At 42.1% G+C, this 22,032-nt stretch overlaps 2 protein-coding genes across 2 annotated transcripts in view; one reads left to right on the forward strand and one right to left on the reverse strand.

The window, feature by feature from the left end:
* Positions 1-22,032, reverse strand: part of VPS13D (vacuolar protein sorting 13 homolog D) — a 240,357-nt gene that overhangs the window by 204,754 nt on the left and 13,571 nt on the right. Inside the window, exons 6-19 of the mRNA XM_077899583.1 lie at positions 18,836-18,952; positions 16,036-16,140; positions 14,289-14,459; positions 13,784-13,884; positions 12,768-12,936; positions 12,499-12,600; positions 12,130-12,331; positions 10,953-11,132; positions 9,747-9,877; positions 8,838-8,913; positions 8,254-8,424; positions 7,129-7,259; positions 5,726-5,858; positions 1,076-3,286 (exon numbers count right to left, since the gene is read on the reverse strand). Coding sequence (XP_077755709.1) covers positions 1,076-3,286; positions 5,726-5,858; positions 7,129-7,259; positions 8,254-8,424; positions 8,838-8,913; positions 9,747-9,877; positions 10,953-11,132; positions 12,130-12,331; positions 12,499-12,600; positions 12,768-12,936; positions 13,784-13,884; positions 14,289-14,459; positions 16,036-16,140; positions 18,836-18,952 — 4,000 coding nt within the window. The remainder of the gene's footprint in view (positions 1-1,075; positions 3,287-5,725; positions 5,859-7,128; positions 7,260-8,253; positions 8,425-8,837; positions 8,914-9,746; positions 9,878-10,952; positions 11,133-12,129; positions 12,332-12,498; positions 12,601-12,767; positions 12,937-13,783; positions 13,885-14,288; positions 14,460-16,035; positions 16,141-18,835; positions 18,953-22,032) is intronic.
* LOC144313543 (transcription initiation factor IIA subunit 2-like) lies at positions 19,398-20,116 on the forward strand. Its single transcript, XM_077896486.1, has 3 exons — positions 19,398-19,686; position 19,745; positions 19,908-20,116. Exons 1-3 carry the CDS (start codon positions 19,423-19,425, stop codon positions 19,967-19,969), a joined length of 327 nt encoding a protein of 108 aa, XP_077752612.1. The 5' UTR covers positions 19,398-19,422; the 3' UTR covers positions 19,970-20,116.

Raw genomic sequence — 22,032 nt, forward strand, 5'->3', positions numbered from 1 at the left:
CTTTCAAGTACAGATTGATCCCTCCTACCAGGCCTACATCAAAATCAAGAACAGTACCAGGTTCTAAGTGAACACCTTTATCCCAAGCAGAGAAAGCAATCTTTAGGTAGGATGTAAGTGAAAGGTGAATTAACACCTGAGAACCACAAATGAAGAAATTCTCAAAGACATGAATTTCTTTCTTCACCAGTAAGTAAAGCCAGGCTTTAGGGCTCACCTGATGTTCATGGATGCCAAGACTAATAGATTGAACTGTTTGGTTTTTAGCAGATCAGATCAAGAACACAAATATAGGCATCTTATACCCAGACCCTGAACCAATCCATTACAGAAGATGGTAGAAAACTGTTAGGAAAATATAACATCCTCAGACTAAATTTTGTATTCCACTTTTGTCAATCCCTCCAGCTATCTTGGACTATAATATCTAACTAGCAAAGATCTACAGCTTAGAACTGTAAAAAATCAGATGTATTTGACTAAAGTAAATAATACTCTGACAGACTCCACCCTCTGAAGCATTCCTATAAATGGGCACTCATCCAGTGTTAAAGGGGACAACCTTAAAAAAAAGAAAAAATTCTTATTTTGCCAAATATGGTATCCAATGGGAAAAACTGAAAACATACCAACCTGGTATGAAGCATTCTATTAAAATTCTATTTTGAAAAAATAAATAAAATAAAATAAAATAAAATAAAATAAAATAAAATAAAATAAAATAAAATAAAATAAAATATAAAATAAAATAAAATAAAATAAAATAAATAAAATAAAATAAAATAAAAAAATAAAATAAAATAAGTAAAATAAAATAAAATAAATAAAATAAAATAAAATAAAATAAAATAAAATAAAATAAAATAAAATAAAATAAAATAAAATAAAATAAAATTCTATTTTGAGTTCTTAAATACTCACTGGGGACAATTCTAAAAGAAAAGGTTTTTGTTGTTGTTTTGTTTGGTTGGTTGGGGTTTTTTTGGTTTTTGTTGTTGTTTTAAGCAAAGTACCACCACATGCACTGGGCTTGGAATCTTTAGACAAAATGAGACAAAAGATTTGCGCTCCTCACCTTGACCTCTGTGCAAAGATTCAAAGAAATCATGTCGGGTAAATTGAGCTTCCTCCTGACTACTGGCACTGACAGACCCAGAAGAACAAAACGCCCGGCTTACTTCGGATCCAGGACCCTCTCTGCCTGCCAACTGGGTGCAATTCAAAGAATATAACTTAATGTCTTTAATTTCTACTCGCAGACGGTCACTTCTGGATTCATCATCTCCTGACACAAAATTCTGGATGAATATTTGTCCCAAGTGTCCCACCAACAACTCAGGACTCCCAGGCTTCCGAGGGATAGAAACAACAGGGGATTCAATGTTTATGTTCAAGATTAGCTTTACGGTGTCAGAATGAGACCCAGCGAGGCCAAACCCATACATTTCATTTTCTTCTAAGATAAAGGATTCCCGGGCCTTCCTTGGAGTTTCAAAGAGTGATACCATCTCACTGTACTCCGCCGTCTTGGTAGCTAATACTGTAGTGACTTTGGTAGCTGCGCTTTTCAACATACTTCGAAAATTTTCTTCCAGCTCATCCATGGACAGGGTCAACTCCTTCAAAAATTTAGCAGAGTGGTTATAATGCAAGGAAGCCATCTTCAGGTTGAGAAAACACTCCTGCTTAGATTTCTCAACAAATGTGAAACTCAAAGCTTCGCTGAGGGCTGCATCTTCCAGTCTAACAAAGACAGATTCAAAGTACCCAATATCACTAACGATATTTTCATAGCCTATGGAATTCCCAATGCTGACAACATACTGGTTCTTAACATTATCTTGTGTCAAGTCCATAAGCTGCAAACAGCCCAGAGAACCATTCATGTCAAATGTGCTACCCATTGAGACATTAACTTTCGTGCCACCAATACTTGCAGTTGCAATTTTTCTGCCGTATTTCTCGCCATTTGCCATTCCCACCGTCCGAAGTAGTAGTAAATTAAGCCTGTGGATTTCCACTGCAACCTCAGTGTTCTGTTCATATGTAGACTGGTAAGCTCCTTCTTCCCTAAAGCTTCTTTCAAAATCAGTCATTAAAGGCTGAGGACTCAAATCATCTTTTTCCTTAGGAAAAGATTTTTGAAGAAAACCAATCAGTTCCACAATTGTCTCCGGGTTTAGGATAATATCAAGATTATTCACCTGTAATGAAATCACCTGAAGAGTGCTGTCCAAATTCATCGACGGGCACTCTGAACTCACAAACTGATATTCCAGTTTAATGAGGGACTCCTGTTCTTTGGTGAGAATTTTGTCAAGCGAAACACCAGTAGCTGATGGGTCATTTAGTGTGGCAGCATTAGTGGGGTGGGCTGCATTGGATCCAGAGACAGGAGACTGGGCCCTGCTATCCCGGAGGCTTCCAGTTGGAATATCAAAGCTCAAGTTCTTATGTGAAGCCATCAAAAGGTCAAAATCAGCACCGTACGTCTGCATTGTGTCCACCAGGAGCAAGCCATGAACGGTCAGGGAGACCTCAACGTCGTAAGGCCTCTTCACAAAGTGAGCATTGGTCCCAAACACTTTGAGCACGGAAATGTACCGGCCATTGCTCTCCACTCCAAGCTGCATGCAGTTCACCTTAAATTCAGCCAGGAGGAGCTGCGACTCTACCAGAACCTCACGGGTGTGCTGCTCCAAGATCACAAAGCTCTGGGTTAAATTCATTACTGAGTCTTGCAAACTTCCCCGTTGCCCTCCTTGGGGAAAAATCTTCTCTTTAAACTGAGTGTCTGAAGTCTTCATTTCTGGGGTAGTCAGGAGAGCAAAGCAATTCTTTAGAGCAGATATTTTATCTTCATTGATGTGGATTTTCAAGTCTGGTAAATTGCCTGAGAGCACAGCTCCAGGGTACTTGGGATCTGATGTATAAATCAATCGACGTTCTAATTGCAGGTGAACATTGAATTTCTCAACCACGTGGGTTGGTCCCACATCAATATCCTGGACATGCTTCCAATTGTCCTTCACTCGTCCAACCATGATCTGGAGGTCCATAAATGACAGGGAGTACCTCTCATACATCTTCGTGCTCATTAAATGGGCCTGAAGCTGCTCTTCACTGAATTCAACTCCAGCAAAAGGAGGTGTTTTCCCTCCGTTACCACTGCTTTTCTCAGGAGGTGGGGTGTTAGGAGGTGTGGCAAGAGGCGTCTTATATTCATCATCACTAAACTGGTTTTCTTCAGATGCTATCCCATCTCCACTTTTCCTCTTGGAGTCATCTGCAGATAAAAAGGAAGATTAAAAGTATTATGTCTGTTCCTTCCTTACTCTTCCCTTTATTGTAATAATTAAGGAAAAAGAGAATCAACCCATTCCAATTTAAAAAAATAAATGGATGAAAACTCTATGCATAAAATTCTGATTTTAAAAAAAAAATAAAAAAAAAATAAAAAAAAATAAAAAAAAAAAATTCTGATTTTACCATTTACTGGCTTTAAACTTATCTATTAATTTTGAAAGCAAAACACAAAACAGAAAAAATAGAACCCTGCTGACATAGGAACAGAGGTCAGGGAGCAGAAAAAATGACCCACTGCCCCACCACTGCCACAAGCTGCTCTCACCAGTCATTCTTACATCACTCTCCACAGTCATCTGTCTGTTTATCTTTTCCTGTATTTGTCTAGGTGTTCATTTTGCTCCCTCCACTAGAATGTTCCAGAAGAACTCAGGCCTCATGTATCTTACTCAACAATACTCCAGGTGCCAGATCAGTGCTTGCAGCAGTAACTGCTCAGCATCCCATCCCATTCCAGCCTGAATTCACAACTCAACCCTTCTCTTCTACAGACTTCTACAGTCCAGTCTTTTACCGCTCAGTGCTAAGTCAACTACAAAATCACACCACTGGTTTCTGCCACCCACGTCTGTTCCATGTTTATGGTTTACAAGTTCAAGTAGGTGCTTTCCGTGGTCTTAAGATCCTTCCCTTCAGATCTAATTCCCTTTAACATTCCCCGTAGCACCAAACTTTGCCACTCGTGTTTGAATCCTCTATCTCTTCTCTTTTGGGTCTTCTCTCTAGGTTGAGATTATTTGATAAGCTTCCTCAACCTTTTACCCCATGAATCCCCTTTCTTCCTGCCCATCTCAAGGTAAACAATAAATACTTTTTGGACCTAGTCACAGTAATGAAATAACCTTCCAGGAGTCTCTTTTTAGAACATCCCTAATATTCCTAAATAGAGTAAATCTCTATTTTTGAAATGAAGTTCAGAGAAATATTTTTAAAATACAAAATGTTGCTTGAGAAATACAAATAAAAACCACAATGAGGGCAGCCCTGGTGGCGCAGCAGTTTAGCGCCGCCTGCGGCCCGGGGTGTGATCTTGGAGACCCAGGATCGAGTCCCACATCGGGCTCCCTGCGTGGAGCCTGCTTCTCCCTCTGCCTGTGTCGCTGCCTCTGTGTGTGTGTGTGTGTGTGTCTCTATGAACAATAAATAAATAAAATCTTTAAAAAAAAAAAAAAACACACAATGAAATACTACTTCATATTCATTAAAAAAAAAAATGGCTATAATCCAAAAGACAGATAACAACAAGTCTTGGCAAGGATGTAGAAATTGAAACCCCCATACGCTGCTGGTAAAACAGTAAAATGGTACCACCCTTTTGCAAAACAATCTGGCAGTTCCTCAAACTGTTAAACACGAAGTCAGCATATGACCCAGCAATTCCACACTGAAATATGACCAAGATTTTGAAAACAGGTATATACAAAAGTCTACACATGAATGCTCATAGCAGCATTATTTGCAGTAGCCAAAAAGCAGAAACAACCCAAATGCTCACCAATTAATGAATGGATAAACAAAATGTGGTATATTCACACCAAAGAATATCATTCAGCCACAAACAGAAACAAAGTACTACTACAAGCTACAAAATAGATAAATCTCAAAAATATTATGCTAACTGAAAAAAGTCAGGGGATCCCTGGGTGGCTCAGCGGTTTGGCGCCCGTCTTCAGCCCAGCGCCCGATCCTGGAGTCCCGGGATCGAGTCCCGCGTCAGGCTCCCAGCATGGAGCCTGCTTCTCCCTCTGCCTGTGTCTCTGCCTCTCTCTCTCACTCTCATAAATAAAAAAACTAAAAAAAAAAAAAAGAAAAGAAAAAAGTGAGACATAAAAATCCATATATTGCATGACTGCATCCTTATGAAATGTTCAGAATAGTCAAATCCACAGAGATAGAAAGAATAATGGTTGGCAGGGTCTAGAATAAGAGGTAATGGAGAGTGACAGTTGACAGGTTTGGAATGTCTTCCCAGAATGATGAAAATGTTCTGGGATTAGATAATATAGTAAATTGCACAATTCTGTCAATATCAATAATAACTAAACGGTCCATTTTAAAGCATATCCCAATATAACTATTATCAAAGAAGTAACAAGTGAACTTTGGGGTTAAAATGTCATAAAAAGCCCCCTTTTTTTTTAGAGAGAGAGAAATTGAGAGAGAACCTCAAGCAGCTCCACAATCAGCACAGAGCCCGACATGGGGCTCAATCTCACAACCCTGAGAGATCATGACCTGAGCTGAAATCAAGTCAGATGCTCAAGCTACTGAGCCACTCAGGCACCCCTAAAACTCGTTTACTAGGTTAAGCATAGACAGATCAACCCATGCAGGGTATGTCTTCACATTTATATCATACCTTGGGTATTTGTCAACAGCATTCTCCCTAGATCCACAACAACTAACACAGGATTCTTGAATTTGAAATCATCAGGAAAGATCACCTGAGGGGCAGAAATATCTAGTCGCACTGTCCACCTTTTACTCTCCTCCTGTAGAAATAAAATAAACTATAAACAACAAAACCACAACTGCAAAAACTGAACAGCATTATTAGTTGGGCTCAAGCCTTTCTTGAAAGCCACACTCAGGGTTATGGGATGACTTAAAGATCTACGGTATTACAGAAAAAGTTTAAACAAAAGTAGATCCAAATCCTTAAGGATTTGAGACATTATCACAGGTAAATGTTTAAAGTGGAAGAAAAAAAATTAGCAAATTACCAGACGGGGGCGGGGGGTCTTTGATTATGGTGATCCATGGCTTAAGAAAGATCATGCTTCTAAATTTATAGGACTTAATATCTCACCGTATTGCAGAAATTATGGAATTCCAATAAACATCCAAATTCAAGTATTTTTACTTACAGACATTACTAACCACAAACTTTCAGGTCAAAATACCTTAGTGGAAAACATAAGCTTTGACATTTGAAATATAAAAAAACACACCAAGCCATGAGTGTGTTCACTGTTCTTCCCTGCAACTAAAATTAGCCTTGAATATATGAATGTGGTAAAAAGCTAAGATACATAAATGTCATCAGAAAGAAACCTCTTTGACTAAGATAACAAGAGGATACTACTTGTTGCATTTGTCTTGAAACACACACACTCGAAACAGAAAACAGGACTAATTCTTCATCCCATACCACCTTCGGCTCCACTTTACTTGGAACAGTTCTGCTGTCCCTTACACTTACAGGGGCTCTGCTCCCCAAAGGGAGCTGCACTTTCCCTGCTCCACCTACTGCTGCATCTAAGCAGGGCACTTCCATGCCACTGTGCTACAGACTGAGTTTTGCTGGACTCGTAAAGTATTTCTCAGCTCTCCTTTTCTATGGCGTCCTCACGTCGGCTGGTCATTTAGTAGCACAAAGTGACTATCTACCCTGGAAACAAAACTGGGGCACCATTCCAGGTGTTTTTCATCTGATAATAGTAAGTGAAGGGGAATACTCTTATGTAAAACATTTGTAAAACATCAGGTACAGAAAATGGAACATGAACGAATCTTAAGAGAGTTCTAAGACGGACACAGGGAAGAAACACGGTTTAATCCCAGCCATTTGTTTTTATTCTTGATACTCTGACTGTAAAAGCCAGGAGATTTTATTTTGGGTTAGCTATGATGGATTTCCTATGTTCAGTTAATTTACTGATTGTAGTTGAAACAAACAGGTTTAACTAGAGGAGGTGAAGAACTTGACAGAAAGAACGCCTGCCCCCACCCTGCCCCTGCCCCTGCCCCTGCCCCACTTACAATGAAATCACCCACTAGCAAACGATCGAGAGTTTGTCGGATTTCCGCCTTGGTCTGCATCTTCAGTTTGTTGTACTGTCTTCGGGCAGCTTCTGCCACTCTCAGCTCAAGTTCAGACTGATAACCAAAACCTGCAAGATTAGGGATGCACAGGAGAATGAGCATTTTCAAATGGCTGGGTGGAAAAGACCACTGCAACATTGTTCTCATCACCAATTTCCATCGGAGCTAGAAGACCATCTGCACAACAGTTCTACTCCTACTCGCCCTGCCACTGCAAAGGGTAACAAGAGTGAGGCAATGGTGGGGGACCTGGCCACGGGGGGCAGGGGGGGTGGCACATGCGGGAAGGGCACCTAAGTTACTGGAATTTTTGAACCATTTTCTGAAAAGATCCCAGACTATTCTAAAATCCTGAAAGCATAACACTACGTTAATAGAGAAAGTGGAATTTGGAAGGAAATGCCTTCTATCAGGGACAGAGCAATAAAGCCAAGGCATTTACGGCTGTCGTTGACATGAAGACTCCAAAACTGGACCAAAAACTAAAGCAGCTCCACTGTTTTAAGAAGGGAGAGAGGGGCTACATGTAGGAAAGGACTATTGTGTTATCAATGTCCATGTCAATGAAAGTGTTTTTTCTGCTTCTACGATCTCAAATCTCTTTTGGGAACAAAGGGAAGCATGAATAAAGCAATGATGACATAGAACAGCATAAGGATGAGCTCTGCAGTATTTAACGCTGCACCAAACAAGTGGAACAGACCCTGCCATCTAGAGGGAAATTCTTGAACATTCCTCCTAAATTCACAGGCCTAAAATATCCTGGGTAGCCAAGGAAACCAAGATTCTAATAGAATGGAAAGAATTTTTTAAAGTATGACAGATGAGGGCAAAGAAAATGAAAATATTTAAGATATTGATCCCCTCTGGAAAAGTGACTTTGCAAGGGCAACTACTTTGATTCCATAACTAAGGACAACACCATCCATGTGCCCTCTAGGTCACGATTCCGGCCACTACCAGGTCACTTCAATGTGTAATAACCCCTGTCCAAAGCACTAAAAATGACAAGAAAGATGTCTATAGAAAGTAACATAAGATCAAACAAACAAAAAAGTTAACCTGAGGTATGAACCTTTCCCTTGTAGAAAAAGTCTGCTACTTTTTTAATAGCCTGGGGATTATATATGATGTTCAAAGGCCTCGTGCTGACATTCAGCCGCCTCTCAAAATGGCTGTGCACTGGATTTCTCTCATACAGCATCTCAAAAACTGGGTCGTCTGGGTCCGCAGCTAAAGGGAAGAACCAGAGAAAGAATATGGAACACAGCAAAAACAATCACCTTATTCTTAATAACCCGTAAGGAATTCTGGAAAAAAAGATATTTTCTAAATTATTTTCCAATTAGTTCTCATTTATGAAAAATTCATAAAATAGAGACCCTAACGAGGACTAATTTTCAGTAGGAATCCTCAAGATTGGGGTGTTATATTCACTCTCATTATGGAAACCCAGGCCTCGGAAGCCCTGCAGGCTTACCCCTGTCACACACAGGTTAACAGAAAACATGGTCTCCATGAACAACAGAGACCCACACAACAAGCCGCTGGACAAAACAGGACACACTCCCTCTTACAACTGACCAGCACTACTGATCGATAATCTTATTTCTGAAGATTAGTTTTAAGAACATACGACAAATTACCAGGGTTATGATCACTTCTGTCTGTAGATGTTGTTTGGAGACCAAAAGACTGTGAGACTCTGCCAACTTCTTTTTGCTATTAAAACATACACAAAAGGCACAGATGTCAGGTGAGAGGGGACAATTCACTGTGCAAACACTTCCTCTAGTTTTGCCCTTTGGCATCACTCTCACTTAACACAACCACATCAAAACTCATCTGACATCGGATTAGAGGACTTGCAGACTGACCTCTCTAGTCTGTGCCTTTTTCTAACCTAATATGGACAGTATGCTACTCTGCAGTCCGCGCATTTAATGAATGACTCCTAAATGAGTATGAAGTATGCATGGCTTCTTAGATTATGCTGCATTCCTCCCACCCTCTCCACAGTCCCTCCCCTAAAAAAAAAAAAATCACAGACAGAGCAAGTGGCTAAATGCTCAACTATTCTGACCGTATCTTTACCAACTTAACAAGATCAAGGACCTAATTGGTAAAGTATACTGAATGTAAAAAATTACACATATATAGGTAAGTTGAAGTGGTTCTCTTGTAAGTCTGGAAAAGATCTGTGACTAAGGGTCAAAATGCATGAAAATGAATTCCAGATAGAGGAGATGCAAACATTGCCCTTGAAATATGAAAACAGTGGTGCTTCTGGCATTTTCTTCCAAAACAGAGCAAACTACTCCGTAACAGCCACGACTAAGGAGAGGAAGAAGGGAAGGAGGCACTGCTTCCTTCTAATCTGCTCTCTGACCAATTAAAAAAACCTTACTGAATTCCAGTTTGTTTTTTAATCAGCCCATCTGTCTCCAGATGACCAAATGTCAGAATGAATGGAGTTAGTGCTATTTCTTGCACGCCTAAGTCGGGCACAGGTCACAGAGCCCTGGACGGAGCAGCCATCCCACTGCCGTACATACTGCATTCGGGAACACCAGAAGGGGAAACACGGTTCCTTCTGTGGCCAGGTCCCGAAGAAACAGTCCCCCCAGCCGTACTGAGAGCAGCGAGGAATTTCTTCGAGGAAGAGATTCTGCCGATAGCTTCACATCTACAAAAAGATCAACAAAGAGTGGATACTACGCCATGATACCCTCAAGTATTTTAAAGGTATCTGGACGACTAAGTATCATGAAGTCTTTTTCCTTGAAAGTAAAACAAAAAAGCCTACCTATATATCAGTATGTCTGTATAAGTCACTCTCTATAAATACATAAGGAATATTAAAAGCTTTGTAACAGAATGAATGAATTCTTAACAGAGCACCTTATAATTGAGTTCGAGCAATCTGCTAATTCACACTACGTTTGTGCTATCTCAGCTCTCAAAATTATAAAGTCAAACAAACTTTTTTTTTGGTTGTTTACCTTTAAATTATTGAGATAAGTGGCTATTTTTTGGACCAAAATAAAAGTACGTGTGAGATGTAAAAAAAAAAAAAAAATCTGCATATTCATACACCATTAATTCAAAGTCACAAAAACACATCAAACATGGTCAATCCTCATTATTCACGGGTTTCATGTTTGTGAATTCACCTACTCACTAAAACTCATTTACAACCCCGAGATCCATCCTGGTGGTGCTTCTGAGACATGTGTAGAGCAGAAACAAATCTGAGTCACCCAACGTTCACCCTCGCAGCCAAGGGTGAACCAGGTAACATCGCTCTGCTTTCTTGGTTTGGCTTGGTTCATACTGCACACAAATGCCCCTCTCGTGGTCTATTTAGTGCCAAGCTGTTTGCATTTTTGTACAAATGCAAAATTTTTGTTGGTGATTTCACTGTTTAAAATGATCCCCACACACAGTGCTGCACTCAGACAGGAGTTACAGTGCCGCTGGCCACGAGCTCGGTATTAATGAATCCCCTATATATATTAAATGAACTGTCTTTACACACAGACACACTTGCACCAAGGTCAGGTACCGATCCATCAGTGAACGTTATGATCGGAGGCTCAGAGGCCCTCAAGCCTATGTTCCCCCAGCAGCAATGACCCAGCGTGCAATTGCTTGGTGCTCATGGCCAGTTTCTAGAACAGAACGAGCACAAATAAGGAGACTCAAGGGGATGCTGGTGCAGGCAGGGAGCAGCAGCACCAGGCCGCTCTGTGGGGCCACACCTGACAACTCAAGCTGCAGGAAGGCGCTCTCCTCCGTCTGTGGGGTGCCCTGCTCCTGGCGCAGCAGTGTCACAGAACCCCGCTGCAGCCGCAAGTGCAGTCTGGCAAAAACAAGGTCCCGCTTCGTGTACGCGCTCAGACAGGATGCATCGGTGGTCGGGTCAAAAAACTCCTCGGTGCCTGAGCAATGACAAAGGAAAGACTTTAGGAGAAAACACGAAAACCAAAAACGGCACCACCAGGCACGCTGATTACGGCGACGATATTATTTAACAAGTTTCTCCCTTTTTTTAGGGAAGAATTCCAAAGTCAGGAGTGACTGTTTCATTCCTAATGTAAAATGATCGCAGTTTTGTAGGAAAGCTTATCAACTTATTCTCCAACAAGGGAGGACGTTAAGGCTCATGACAAAGTCCAGCTTAAGCAGCGCTGCCCAAAGCAGCGAAATGTTCTACATCTGCACCGTCTGGCCCAGGCACCACCAACCACAAGTGGCTTTGAGCCCCGTGGCCAATGTGGCTAGTATAACTGAGGAAAAAAATTGTTTTTCTTTGAATTAATTTGAATTTAAAGAGCCATTGGTTTGAAAATGGGTAAACAAACCTCTGGTGTTATAAGTCAAGAAATAGATGATAACATGCGAGAGAGTGACTGCAACAAATGCACAAAGCCCTCCGGGGTGCTGATTATGTTTTATTTCTCTGCCAGCGTCCAGGTTAGACAGGAATACTCACTCTGGAAGTCACTGATCTGTAGAAGTATGGTGTGTGCACACTATATCAGTTTGCTTCAATTAAATATTTTTTTAATAAAAATAAATAGCCATCTGTGGCTATGGCTACCATAATGGACAGCATGGGTCTAAAGAGTGGCCTTGGACTGATGCTTAAGCTTCAGAGTTTAAACCTTTCGAACTCACCTAGTCCTACAACCGCTGCCACTCAGTCCCGAAACTATGCTAATTATTCAAGTTTAGCAACAAAGTTGTAAATGAAGTATCTCTCAAAAATTTCCTCCATCTCAATCTATGAACGGGAGACAAACCGTTTTACAAATGTCTACTTCTTTTATTTGAAAATACCATGGGCCATTGCACAAACAGATGGATTTTTATGAACCAAGTGTCTCCCTTCACAACAGCCAAGGGCCGGGAAGCAAAATTCCGCTCCCACCTTACCTAGGATCTCCTCGGGAGTCCACTGTTCAGGCTGCTCTGCTGACAGTCCCTCAACCGGTCTCCCCTCAGGGGTCTGCTGCCCATACCAGCCACCCCAGCCAGGAAACCAGGATTGAAGGTACTGTAGCATCCCACTGCCTCCACTGGTCTCTGGGTCTCCAGGAGAGTCTCCTGGAGAATCAAATTGAGGCTCTCGTAGGCTCTGTGTCAACCAGAAAGGAGCAAATATGAGTCCCCAAAGACAAACAAGCTGTGACCTGCCACTGATCATTCTCTGTCCTCCCCATCCCCAAGAAGCACAGCACATCCATACGGAAGCAGTCTGAGCATGTTAGGACTGAACATATCTTCTCACAGAGGATTTCTTACCTCTGCCAGTTCTTCTTGCTTGTGAAATCGCTCATGAACCAGTTCACGCAAAATCTTCAATTCCTCAAAGCTCTGTTCCTCCTCAATCCGACGCATCTCCTCCTGTTTGGGTTAAAACAAAAACAAAAACAAAAACAAAACAGGTCTTATAGCTGCAGAGAAACCAGACACCTTCACAAACTACTCCAAGCACTGAGAGAGAACCCACCTGGCTCCCAACATTCCTGCTGAAAGCCAAGAAACAATGAAGATAACAACAATCCCCTCACCCTGTCATCTGCAGGCAGCAAGCCTCCTTTCAGCTTGCTGAAGTATTTGTCGGTGTAAGACACAGCATCGCGGGCACGGTGTAACAAGAAGTCCCAGGTACAACGCTTCCTCTCCTCTCTGATCTCGTTCAGGTTAGCATTCAGAGCAAAGTACCACCATTCTCGGCAGCTGAGAGGTGTCATAACAATGTTAATTACCTCTTACAATAAAAGCGACTAAAACATCCTCAACCCAGGACAATGTACATAAACAACCCTATTCCTCCTCTGAGACCTCTCTTCTCTTGCCCACCAATACTTCATGCCTCCAGCTCATTTCAACATTAGACTAAACCCAACATGTGAGTAAAGTCAATCTGCTGACAAAGAACATCAAATAATAGATTCTCAACTAAGACATCAATAATAATAATATAGTACTGGATTGGTTTGAATTACCCATAATAGCAGTCCTGTCTACTGACAGAGTCAACTAGTGACTACAAGGTAACGACGATCTTAAGAGAATTAGCAAGAATTTGGACACTAAAGATTTTAAAAGGCATACCTCAGAAAAGACATGAAAATACACAGATCTTTAAAATCTGTAATATACTAGACTGGTTGAGCCTATTACTGCAACAGAAAAAGATTTATTTTTGCTACAGAAATCATAAAGTGTGCTACATAAATGCTGCTCAAATAGCGTGGGAGCAGAGAGACGTAGGAAAGGAGGTAGAGAGATCACTGCCAAGTATTTCCCACACGGGCAGATCCCAGTGGAGCGACACCAGTCTACCTGCTAAGTAAGACCAAGAGGACCTTAACTCTGCTGCACTCTACCTGAGAGCGAACCCACAGTGCCAACAAAACGTACAGTAAGAACATCAACACAGATCAACCACGGAAATGACATTTTAAAGGCCAAAAATATCAACCGTAGTTTAGCTCCAGCCACGTGTAAGCGACAGTGATGCACATTTCTGACCCACAGACAAGGACAGCCACACCATACGGTGCCATTTCCAAGCACTTACTTCTCAGACACAGCTACTCGGGGCTTCCATCTTCGGAACCTGCTCTGCCTCTCCTTTCGCTCCAGCTCCTTGAGGAATGCCATCATCTGCCGGTACTGCAGCTTTTCAGCAGAGGTGGAGAGAAAAGAACTAGGTTAGAACTGACGTGTTTCTTTTACTCCATACCTCGGTCAGGCCACTAAACCGAACCCCAGTGCGCATGGAAGGCCACGTTTCAGCATCACGTGGCACTTCTCTCCAACCGCAGACAGTGAAGTATTCGTATTTACTATATGTCCTGGACTCTGCCCAGCACTTCAAAACCAAATCAAAACTAACTTGACAGCACCCCAAGCCAACCGTGTAACGCACAGTGGGTGCTACACTCGCCACACCTGCGGTCTCACAGGCACGCTCTTTCCCGCTGGGGTGCTGTGAGGCATCTAGACCTTCCTGTCACCATGCTTCCTTTGTCCCAGTTACTGGTTCAACAAGGAGAATATAAAGCAGCAGGAAGAAAGAGTACCTGTGAGAGTTTCAAGGGGATGGTCTCCAAATGAATATCGCATTCGATCCGGGGAGCGTGCCGAGACCTCAGCGGCTCTTTGGAGCAGTTTCTCTTCAAGAGAGCAGATGCGCACACAGGCTCCAGGATGTAGTGATGATCGCGGCTCTCCATGCTCTTGTCCATGGCCTCCTGAGTGTCACAAGAATGTCTGTCATCATGGCAAATGTTTTCGGGATCAAGTTACATGCTGGTATATTACCGAATTTACAGTTTATTACCTCAGAATACCAAACCAGGACAAAAACAGGAATCTAAAGCTTGCTAGTATTTTTTTTTTTATCTATATTTCTTATTAGTTAAAACATTCCCATGGTTCAAAACTGAAAGGCAAAAAAAGGTGAAATATCTCCTTCCAACTCCCATCCTCCAGCCACCCAATTATTCTCCCCAGAGGCAACCAATAATACCGATTGTTCTGTATCCCCCAGAGGCATTCCGTATATGTTCAGACTGATCCATGATTTTCTGGTTTTTTAACCATTCTCACACAAATGGTACACACATTGTCTTACCTCGGTTCTTTAAAATCAATACTAAATCTTGAAGACTATCCCATATTCATCATAAACATCTTATTTTTTCTAACCACATACAGTTCAACTGTATAGATGTACAGTATTTATTTAACTGTATTAGCAAAATTAAACCATTCTGTACAACAGCATGCAATCCAAAGAAAATCTTGCGTGGGGGGGGGAAATGGAGTCCTTTTTTTCCATTCTACCTAAACCACCGACAATTCCTTTACCAAAAGATTAAACTCAGAATTTTTTTTAAACCTTTATTTTTTTTAAGATTTTATTTATTCATGAGACACACACACAGAGAGAGAGATAGACAGAGACAGAGAGAGAGGCAGAGACATAGGCAGAGGGAGAAGCAGGCTCCATGCAGAAGCCTGACGTGGGACTCGATCCCAGGACTCCAGGATCACGTCCTGGGCTGAAGGCAGCGCTAAACTGCTTAGCCACCTGGGCTGCCCAAACTCAGAATTTTTTTATCCTTCACAAGCACTAATACTTTATGTCCCATGATTTTAATGACTTTCTAAGTACTTCTTAAAGGAATACCACCAAAGGTGACGTTTCAACATATATATAATAAGAAAGGTCTTCTTTAAGGATCAGATCTGGTGCTTTGTTCACTTAAAATCTAGATGTCAAATTTGTGACAGCTTAAAGAACAGGTAACTTGGGAATCCCTGGGTGGCTCAGTGGTTTAGCGCCTGCCTTCAGCCCAAGGTGTGGTCCTGGAGTCCTGGGATCAAGTCTCACATCGGGCTCCCTGCGTGGAGCCTGCTTCTCCCTCTGCCTGTGTCTCTGCCTCTCTCTCTGTGTCTCATGAACGAATAAAATATTTTAAAAAATTTTAAAAAGAATAGGTAACTATAATACAAGATGTTAGATGTATACCATGGACTACTATGCAGGAGTCAGAAGCAATTAACCAGAAATATAAATAGTGACATTAATCTTAAAAACACAGCTTTAAGTGAAAAAAAGGAAAGGAACCTAGAATGCAATACAAATGTGAAACATATCAGAACACTGTATATTGTTCAGCATTACATGCACGCAAAGTACCTCCAGCAAACTCATTTGGCATGGACACCAGTGGAGAGAGAGAGGGCTGTGGGCGCGGTGATCAGAGCCACTGAGAACAGAAACCCATGCAGCAGCCCCACACCCTTCCACCAGAATCGTACCTGTAACTCCACCTGGGGCAAATCCCCCAGGAAAGTGCAATCGACATCCCAATAGACGCTGAACTCTGCTACGTCTAGTTGCTTCTTCCGCATTAACTTCTGTACCTGAGGTAAAACAGGGAAGAACACATGAGCCTCTTTATTCACAGACTTATTCATTCAATAAACCAGGTCTGAAGAGGCCTGCATCAGCACTTTGCAAGGCACCGGGAAACAAAACTGAATTAAAACATGGCTTTGCTCTTAAAGTGTTCAAAATCTAGCTAAGTAGGAATACACACACACATCAATTTTAATGAAGCAGAAAGCAGAAGAGTACGTAAGATGCTATGAGCAAACAAAAGAGAAAATGTCACCGTGTAGATGAGCATCAAAAGCTGTATGTTTCTGGCACAAGGTAGGCGGGGTAGGAGGGAAGCATGGGGACACAGGTCCAAGTGTCCGGTCCACCATACAAAAGGCCTGGCAGCTTCAGAAGCTGGTGACTACATCTGGGTAAAAGGAGCTCTGTACTCACAGTGTGAGGGCAGCACTGGTACAGGTGCACGAACACACACTTGGGAGTAGAGTTAAGTGCTAATAAAAGCAGCTTGGAACGCTACTAGGTTTACTGGGTTAAGTAGTTAACCCAAAAATTCACGTCCTCCTAGAACCTGCGAATGTCACATTATTTGGAAATAGGGTCTTTACAGACGTAATCAAATTAAAATGAGGTCATAGTGGATGACCGGGTCCCTAATCTAATGACTGGCATCCGAAGAAGAGAAGGCAGACACACAGGGGAGAAGACCATGTGAAGACGGAGGCAGAGGTGGAAGCTATACACCCAAAAGCCAAGGAATGCTAAGGCGTTCCAGAAGCAAGGAGGGACGGTTTCTTCCTCAGAGCCTCCAGATAAAACTAGCCCCACAAACACCTTGATTCCGATTTCAGGCTTCCAGAACTAAAGAGAATAAATTTCTGTCATTTCAAGTCATTTAGTTTGTGGTAATTTGTTAAGGCAGCCCGAGGAAACTAATACACTAGCAAAGAAAGTTTATGCCATACTAAGGAGTTTGGACTTCATACTTGAAGGGACATGGAGCCACCAGGATTGTGAGGAAGGCATGCCACCAGGGGCAAGTATGTGTTTTAGAAACAGAACTCTGGCAATAGTGCAAAGTAAAGCTTCCCACCCTGGTGTGCTAGAGAAAAAGAGACATGAGTGTATCAGGAAATGAGCAAATTTATACGCTCAAGTTACATTTAAAAATATCAGGCTTGGGATCCCTGGGTAGCTTAGCGGTTTAGTGCCTGCCTTCAGCCCAGGGTGTGATCCTGGAGTCCCAGGATCGAGTCCCACATCAGGCTCCCTGCATGGAGCCTGCTTCTCCCTCTACCTATGTCTCTGCCTCTCTCTGTGTGTGTGTGTCTCATGAATAAATAAAATCTTTAAAAAAAAAAAGAAAAAAACAATACCGGGCTTAACCACCTCCAGCCCTCAGTAGTCACATGCATTTGCCCCAGGGTCCTGTCCAAATAATATACTTTTCCTATGTGTGCCATGATGTGGAAGACAGTGGGAAGCATTGGTTTAGAAAGAAACAATGGCCTGGGATGGAAGCAAGGTCGTGGAACAGCATGTTTATTAGCCCAGGCCAAAGCTTACAGGATACTGAAGTAAGGCAGTTGCACCGAGGATGACAGGAAGAGACATATTTGAGACATTTTGCAAGGAAACTGGCCAGATGCTGTGAGCGGCTGGATATTGAGGTTAAGGAATATGAAGCAAAAGGATGAGCACAGGCTTGTGGAGATAAGTGTAACGGTAAGGACACATGCTCCAGAGCAAGGGTGGCAAACTTTTTCTGAAAAAGTCCAGGAAGTACATATGACGGCTTTGTGGATCACAGTTTCTGTTTTAACTACTCAACTCTGCCCTCTGGGGCACAAAAGCAGCCTTGAAGCATATGTAAATGATGACTGTGACCATGATCCAGTAATTCTTTACAGACAAAAACGGGGGTAGGGGAGATTTTGCTCTACAGTGCAGTTTGCAAACCCCTACTCTGCAACTGGTCCATGTGGGCTCAAGACCTGGTTCCACCATTCCATCACTCTGTAACCTTAGCGTCCTTAGCTGTGTGCAATATGAGGCTAACAGTGGTGGTAAAAAGTACTGAGAATTCAATGAGATAAATCATGTAAGCACAACAGTGGCTGGCACAGAAAACAGCTCAAAGGATGTTAGTTTTATTCGTTGTAACATTCGGTAACTTGTTAGAGAATAAAGGGAAAAATTTGGTTTCAGGGAAGCAAAATGGGCCAGTGGAACATAAGGGGATAATTTTGCTTATGACAAGCCTAAAACACCACAGAGATGTCCCATAGGTAAAGACCACGAACGAGAAGGTCAGAAGAGAGGTGGAGAATGGGGTTCAAGACGTGAAGGCATCAACCAATATTGCCAGGGCACACCAATTCTAGGAAACAGAAGCCTACCCCAGTAGTACACATAGCATGAGAAGAAAATCAAAGCTGAAATCTTTTCTGTGACTCAGTTTCCTTGTGCATAAAATGAAAAAGACCTTAAATGTTAATGTGGTTCTGAGTGAAATAACAAAACATCAGAGAAAATGGGCCACTTCCCTATTCCGGCACATTAATCTGTTGACACAGCAAGAAATATACATTCCCACCAAAGAACGTGGTAAGAAAGAATGCGATCTCCTTTACAGAACATGCAATGACCAAAGGCAGAGCCCCAAATTCCCCAGAATCAGTGCTTTCTTCCTAGCTTGCAAGCACAGTGCATACTCACAGGTTCATTCACAGCATTCTGCATGGACACATTCTTAATACAGATGCCGAACGCAAAAGGATGGGATGGATTAGTAATACCATCTTCGAAGCGCAAATGAACATCTTGAATTTTTAACTGCAAAGGGGAGAACAAAAGGAAAATGCATTTAGACATGTGCTACAGGTAGACGTCAAACTGCCCTTGAGCATTTAAATAAGCCACAGTAGTCCCGTGGCAGCCGAAGAGGCGGTCGGGAAGTGGGTGCTTCCTGCTGGGCCGCTGGCCGCTCCGCTTCGGTCCGCTCGGCTTCAGTCCGCTCTGCGGCGGGAAGCACCTTCCCCACAGGACATCAATGCAAGCCTGAATAAGAAAAACAATTTCTGGGATCCCTGGGTGGCGCAGCGGTTTGGCGCCTGCCTTTGGCCCAGGGCGCGATCCTGGAGACCCGGGATCGAATCCCACGTCAGGCTCCCGGTGCATGGAGCCTGCTTCTCCCTCTGCCTATGTCTCTGCCTCTCTCTCTCTCTCTGTGACTATCATAAATAAATAAAAATTAAAAAAAAAAAAAAAAAAAAAAAAGAAAAACAATTTCTTCCTCCTAAGCCATGACATATCAGTTATATAGAAATACCACTTTGGGAAACAGTCTCCAAGAGAGCCTTGATGAGCTCATACAATCTCAACAGATCACCCCCCAACTTGCCCTTAAAGTTCTCCTTCAGTTTGATAAAGCTATAATTCAGCATTGGCGCAGAGGGTTAGGAACAGTCAATTTCAGGGGCTCTCTAAATACAAACAGATTCTGCAATAACGTGTGGACTTTTGTATTGAATGATGTTGAATTCAGAGAGGTGACAGAACTTATTAAAGTGGATAAAGTCAGGATCCCTGGGTGGCGCAGCGGTTTGGCGCCTGCCTTTGGCCCAGGGTGCGATCCCGGAGATCCGGGATCGAATCCCACGTCAGGCTCCCGGTGCATGGAGCCTGCTTCTCCCTCTGCCTGTGTCTCTGCCTCTCTCTCTCTCACTGTGTGCCTATCATGAATAAAAAAAAAAAAAAAAAAAAAGAAGAAGAAGAAAAAAAAATAAAGTGGATAAAGTGAAAATTGTAGCCTGTGATGGTAAAAATACTGGCTCCAATACTACAGAATGAATAGAAAAAAAAAATCGCTTTTTTATGCCATCTTCTATTATTCATCAAGTTTTTGAAGAGAAGCATAGAAGAGACTTTTTTTTATTTATTCCAGCATCGCAGAAATGACTACACTGTGCTATATATACTAACAGAATTCCAATAGAAAGAAGCTTATAGGGCAGCCCCCGTGGCGCAGCAGTTTAGTGCCGCCTGCAGCCTAGGGAGTGATCCTGGAGACCCTGGATCGAGTCCCATGTCAGGCCCTCTGCATGGTGCCTGCTTCTCCTTCTGCCTGTGCTTCTGCCTTTCTCTCTCTGTCTCTGTGAATGAATAAATAAAAATAAATAAATAAAAGAATAAATAAATAAATAGATTGGGAACTTAAAAAAAAAAAAGAAAGAAGCTTATAACTGTAGCCTCTTACATTACCTTTTCAGCATGAAGAAACAGTTTTTTTTAATGACAAACACTGTTGCCTTCCTAAGAACGTTCTTTTTTTTTTTTTAATTATTTTTTTATTTTTATTTATTTATGATAGTCACACACACACACACAGAGAGGCAGAGACATAGGCAGAGGGAGAAGCAGGCTCCATGCACCGGGAGCCCGACGTGGGAATCGATCCCGGGTCTCCAGGATCACGCCCCGGGCCAAAGGCAGGCGCCAAACCGCTGCGCCACCAAGGGATCCCCCTAAGAACATTCTTGAATAAACTCATTTTAAAACTCCAAAATAAATAAATAAATAATAAATAAATAAATAAGCCACAGCAGGCACCTAATACAAACATTTACAGCATACACATGTCCAATGTGACAAGAATTATAACCACAATCCTGAGAGTTATAATCACAAACAACATGAATGATGTTCCTTTGTGATTGATGCTATCTCCAGAAAAGAGCTGTAATACTTTAATCAAATCATTTCAGAAGATCCCTTTAAAAAACTACTAAACTACATACCACTGGATCTAGATAACTGGTTCTCTTACGACACCTTAATCTTGCCTCTGGGTCTCTACGCCTAGACATAGGAACACCAGCAGGACACATACACTTTGCACTACTTATTTCCCCTTGTCCCTGTAGGTGAGCCACAGAAAAAGCACTCTGCCTCAGTGAATGAAAAATTGTAACAGAAAGTGAAAAGACAACCTACAGGATGGGAGAAAATATTTACAAATCATGCATCTGATAAGGGACTAGAATCCAAAATATATAAGAAGTTCTTGGGGTACCTGGGTGGCTCAGTTGGTTAAGTGTCCAACTTCGGCTCAGGTCATGATCCCAGCGTCCTGGGATTGAGTCCCTCAGCCAGCTCCCTGCTCAGTGGAAAGTCTGCTTCTCCCTCTCCCTCTGTCCTCCTCACTGCTTATTTGTTCTCTCTCTCTAATAAATAAGTAAAATCTTTAAAAACAAGAACAAAATATATAAGGAGCTCTTTCAATTCACTAATAAACCCATTTTTTAAATGGAAAAGGGATCTGCATAGACATTTCTCCAAAAAAGATATACAGGGATCCCTGGGTGGCGCAGCGGTTTGGCGCCTGCCTTTGGCCCGGGGCGTGATCCTGGAGACCCGGGATCGAATCCCACGTCGGGCTCCCGGTGCATGGAGCCTGCTTCTCCCTCTGCCTGTGTCTCTGCCTCTCTCTCTCTCTGTGTGACTATCGTAGATAAATAAAAATTTAAAAACAAACAAACAAAAACAAAAAAGATATACAAGTGGCCTTAAGTATGTGGAAAGATGTCCAACATTAGCCATTAAGGAAATGCAAATCAAAACCACGGCAACTTAGCACCTCACACCCGCTAGTGTGGTTATCCTCACAAGACAGACAGTAACAAGGGTGGATGAGGTTGCAGAGAAGTTAAAATGTTCCCATATCAATGGTGAAACTGTAAAACAGTGCAGCCTCTTTGGAAAACAGTTTGCCGGTTCCTCATAAAATTAAACACAGTTACCAGATGACTCTAGCAATTCCACTCCCAGGTATATACTCAAGAGAACTGAAAACATATATTCACACAAAACCACATACATGAATGTTTACAGCAGCATTATTTGTAACAGGCGAA

This window comes from Canis aureus, chromosome 5 (assembly GCF_053574225.1).
Source record: "Canis aureus isolate CA01 chromosome 5, VMU_Caureus_v.1.0, whole genome shotgun sequence".
Taxonomy (NCBI): Eukaryota; Metazoa; Chordata; class Mammalia; order Carnivora; family Canidae; genus Canis; species Canis aureus.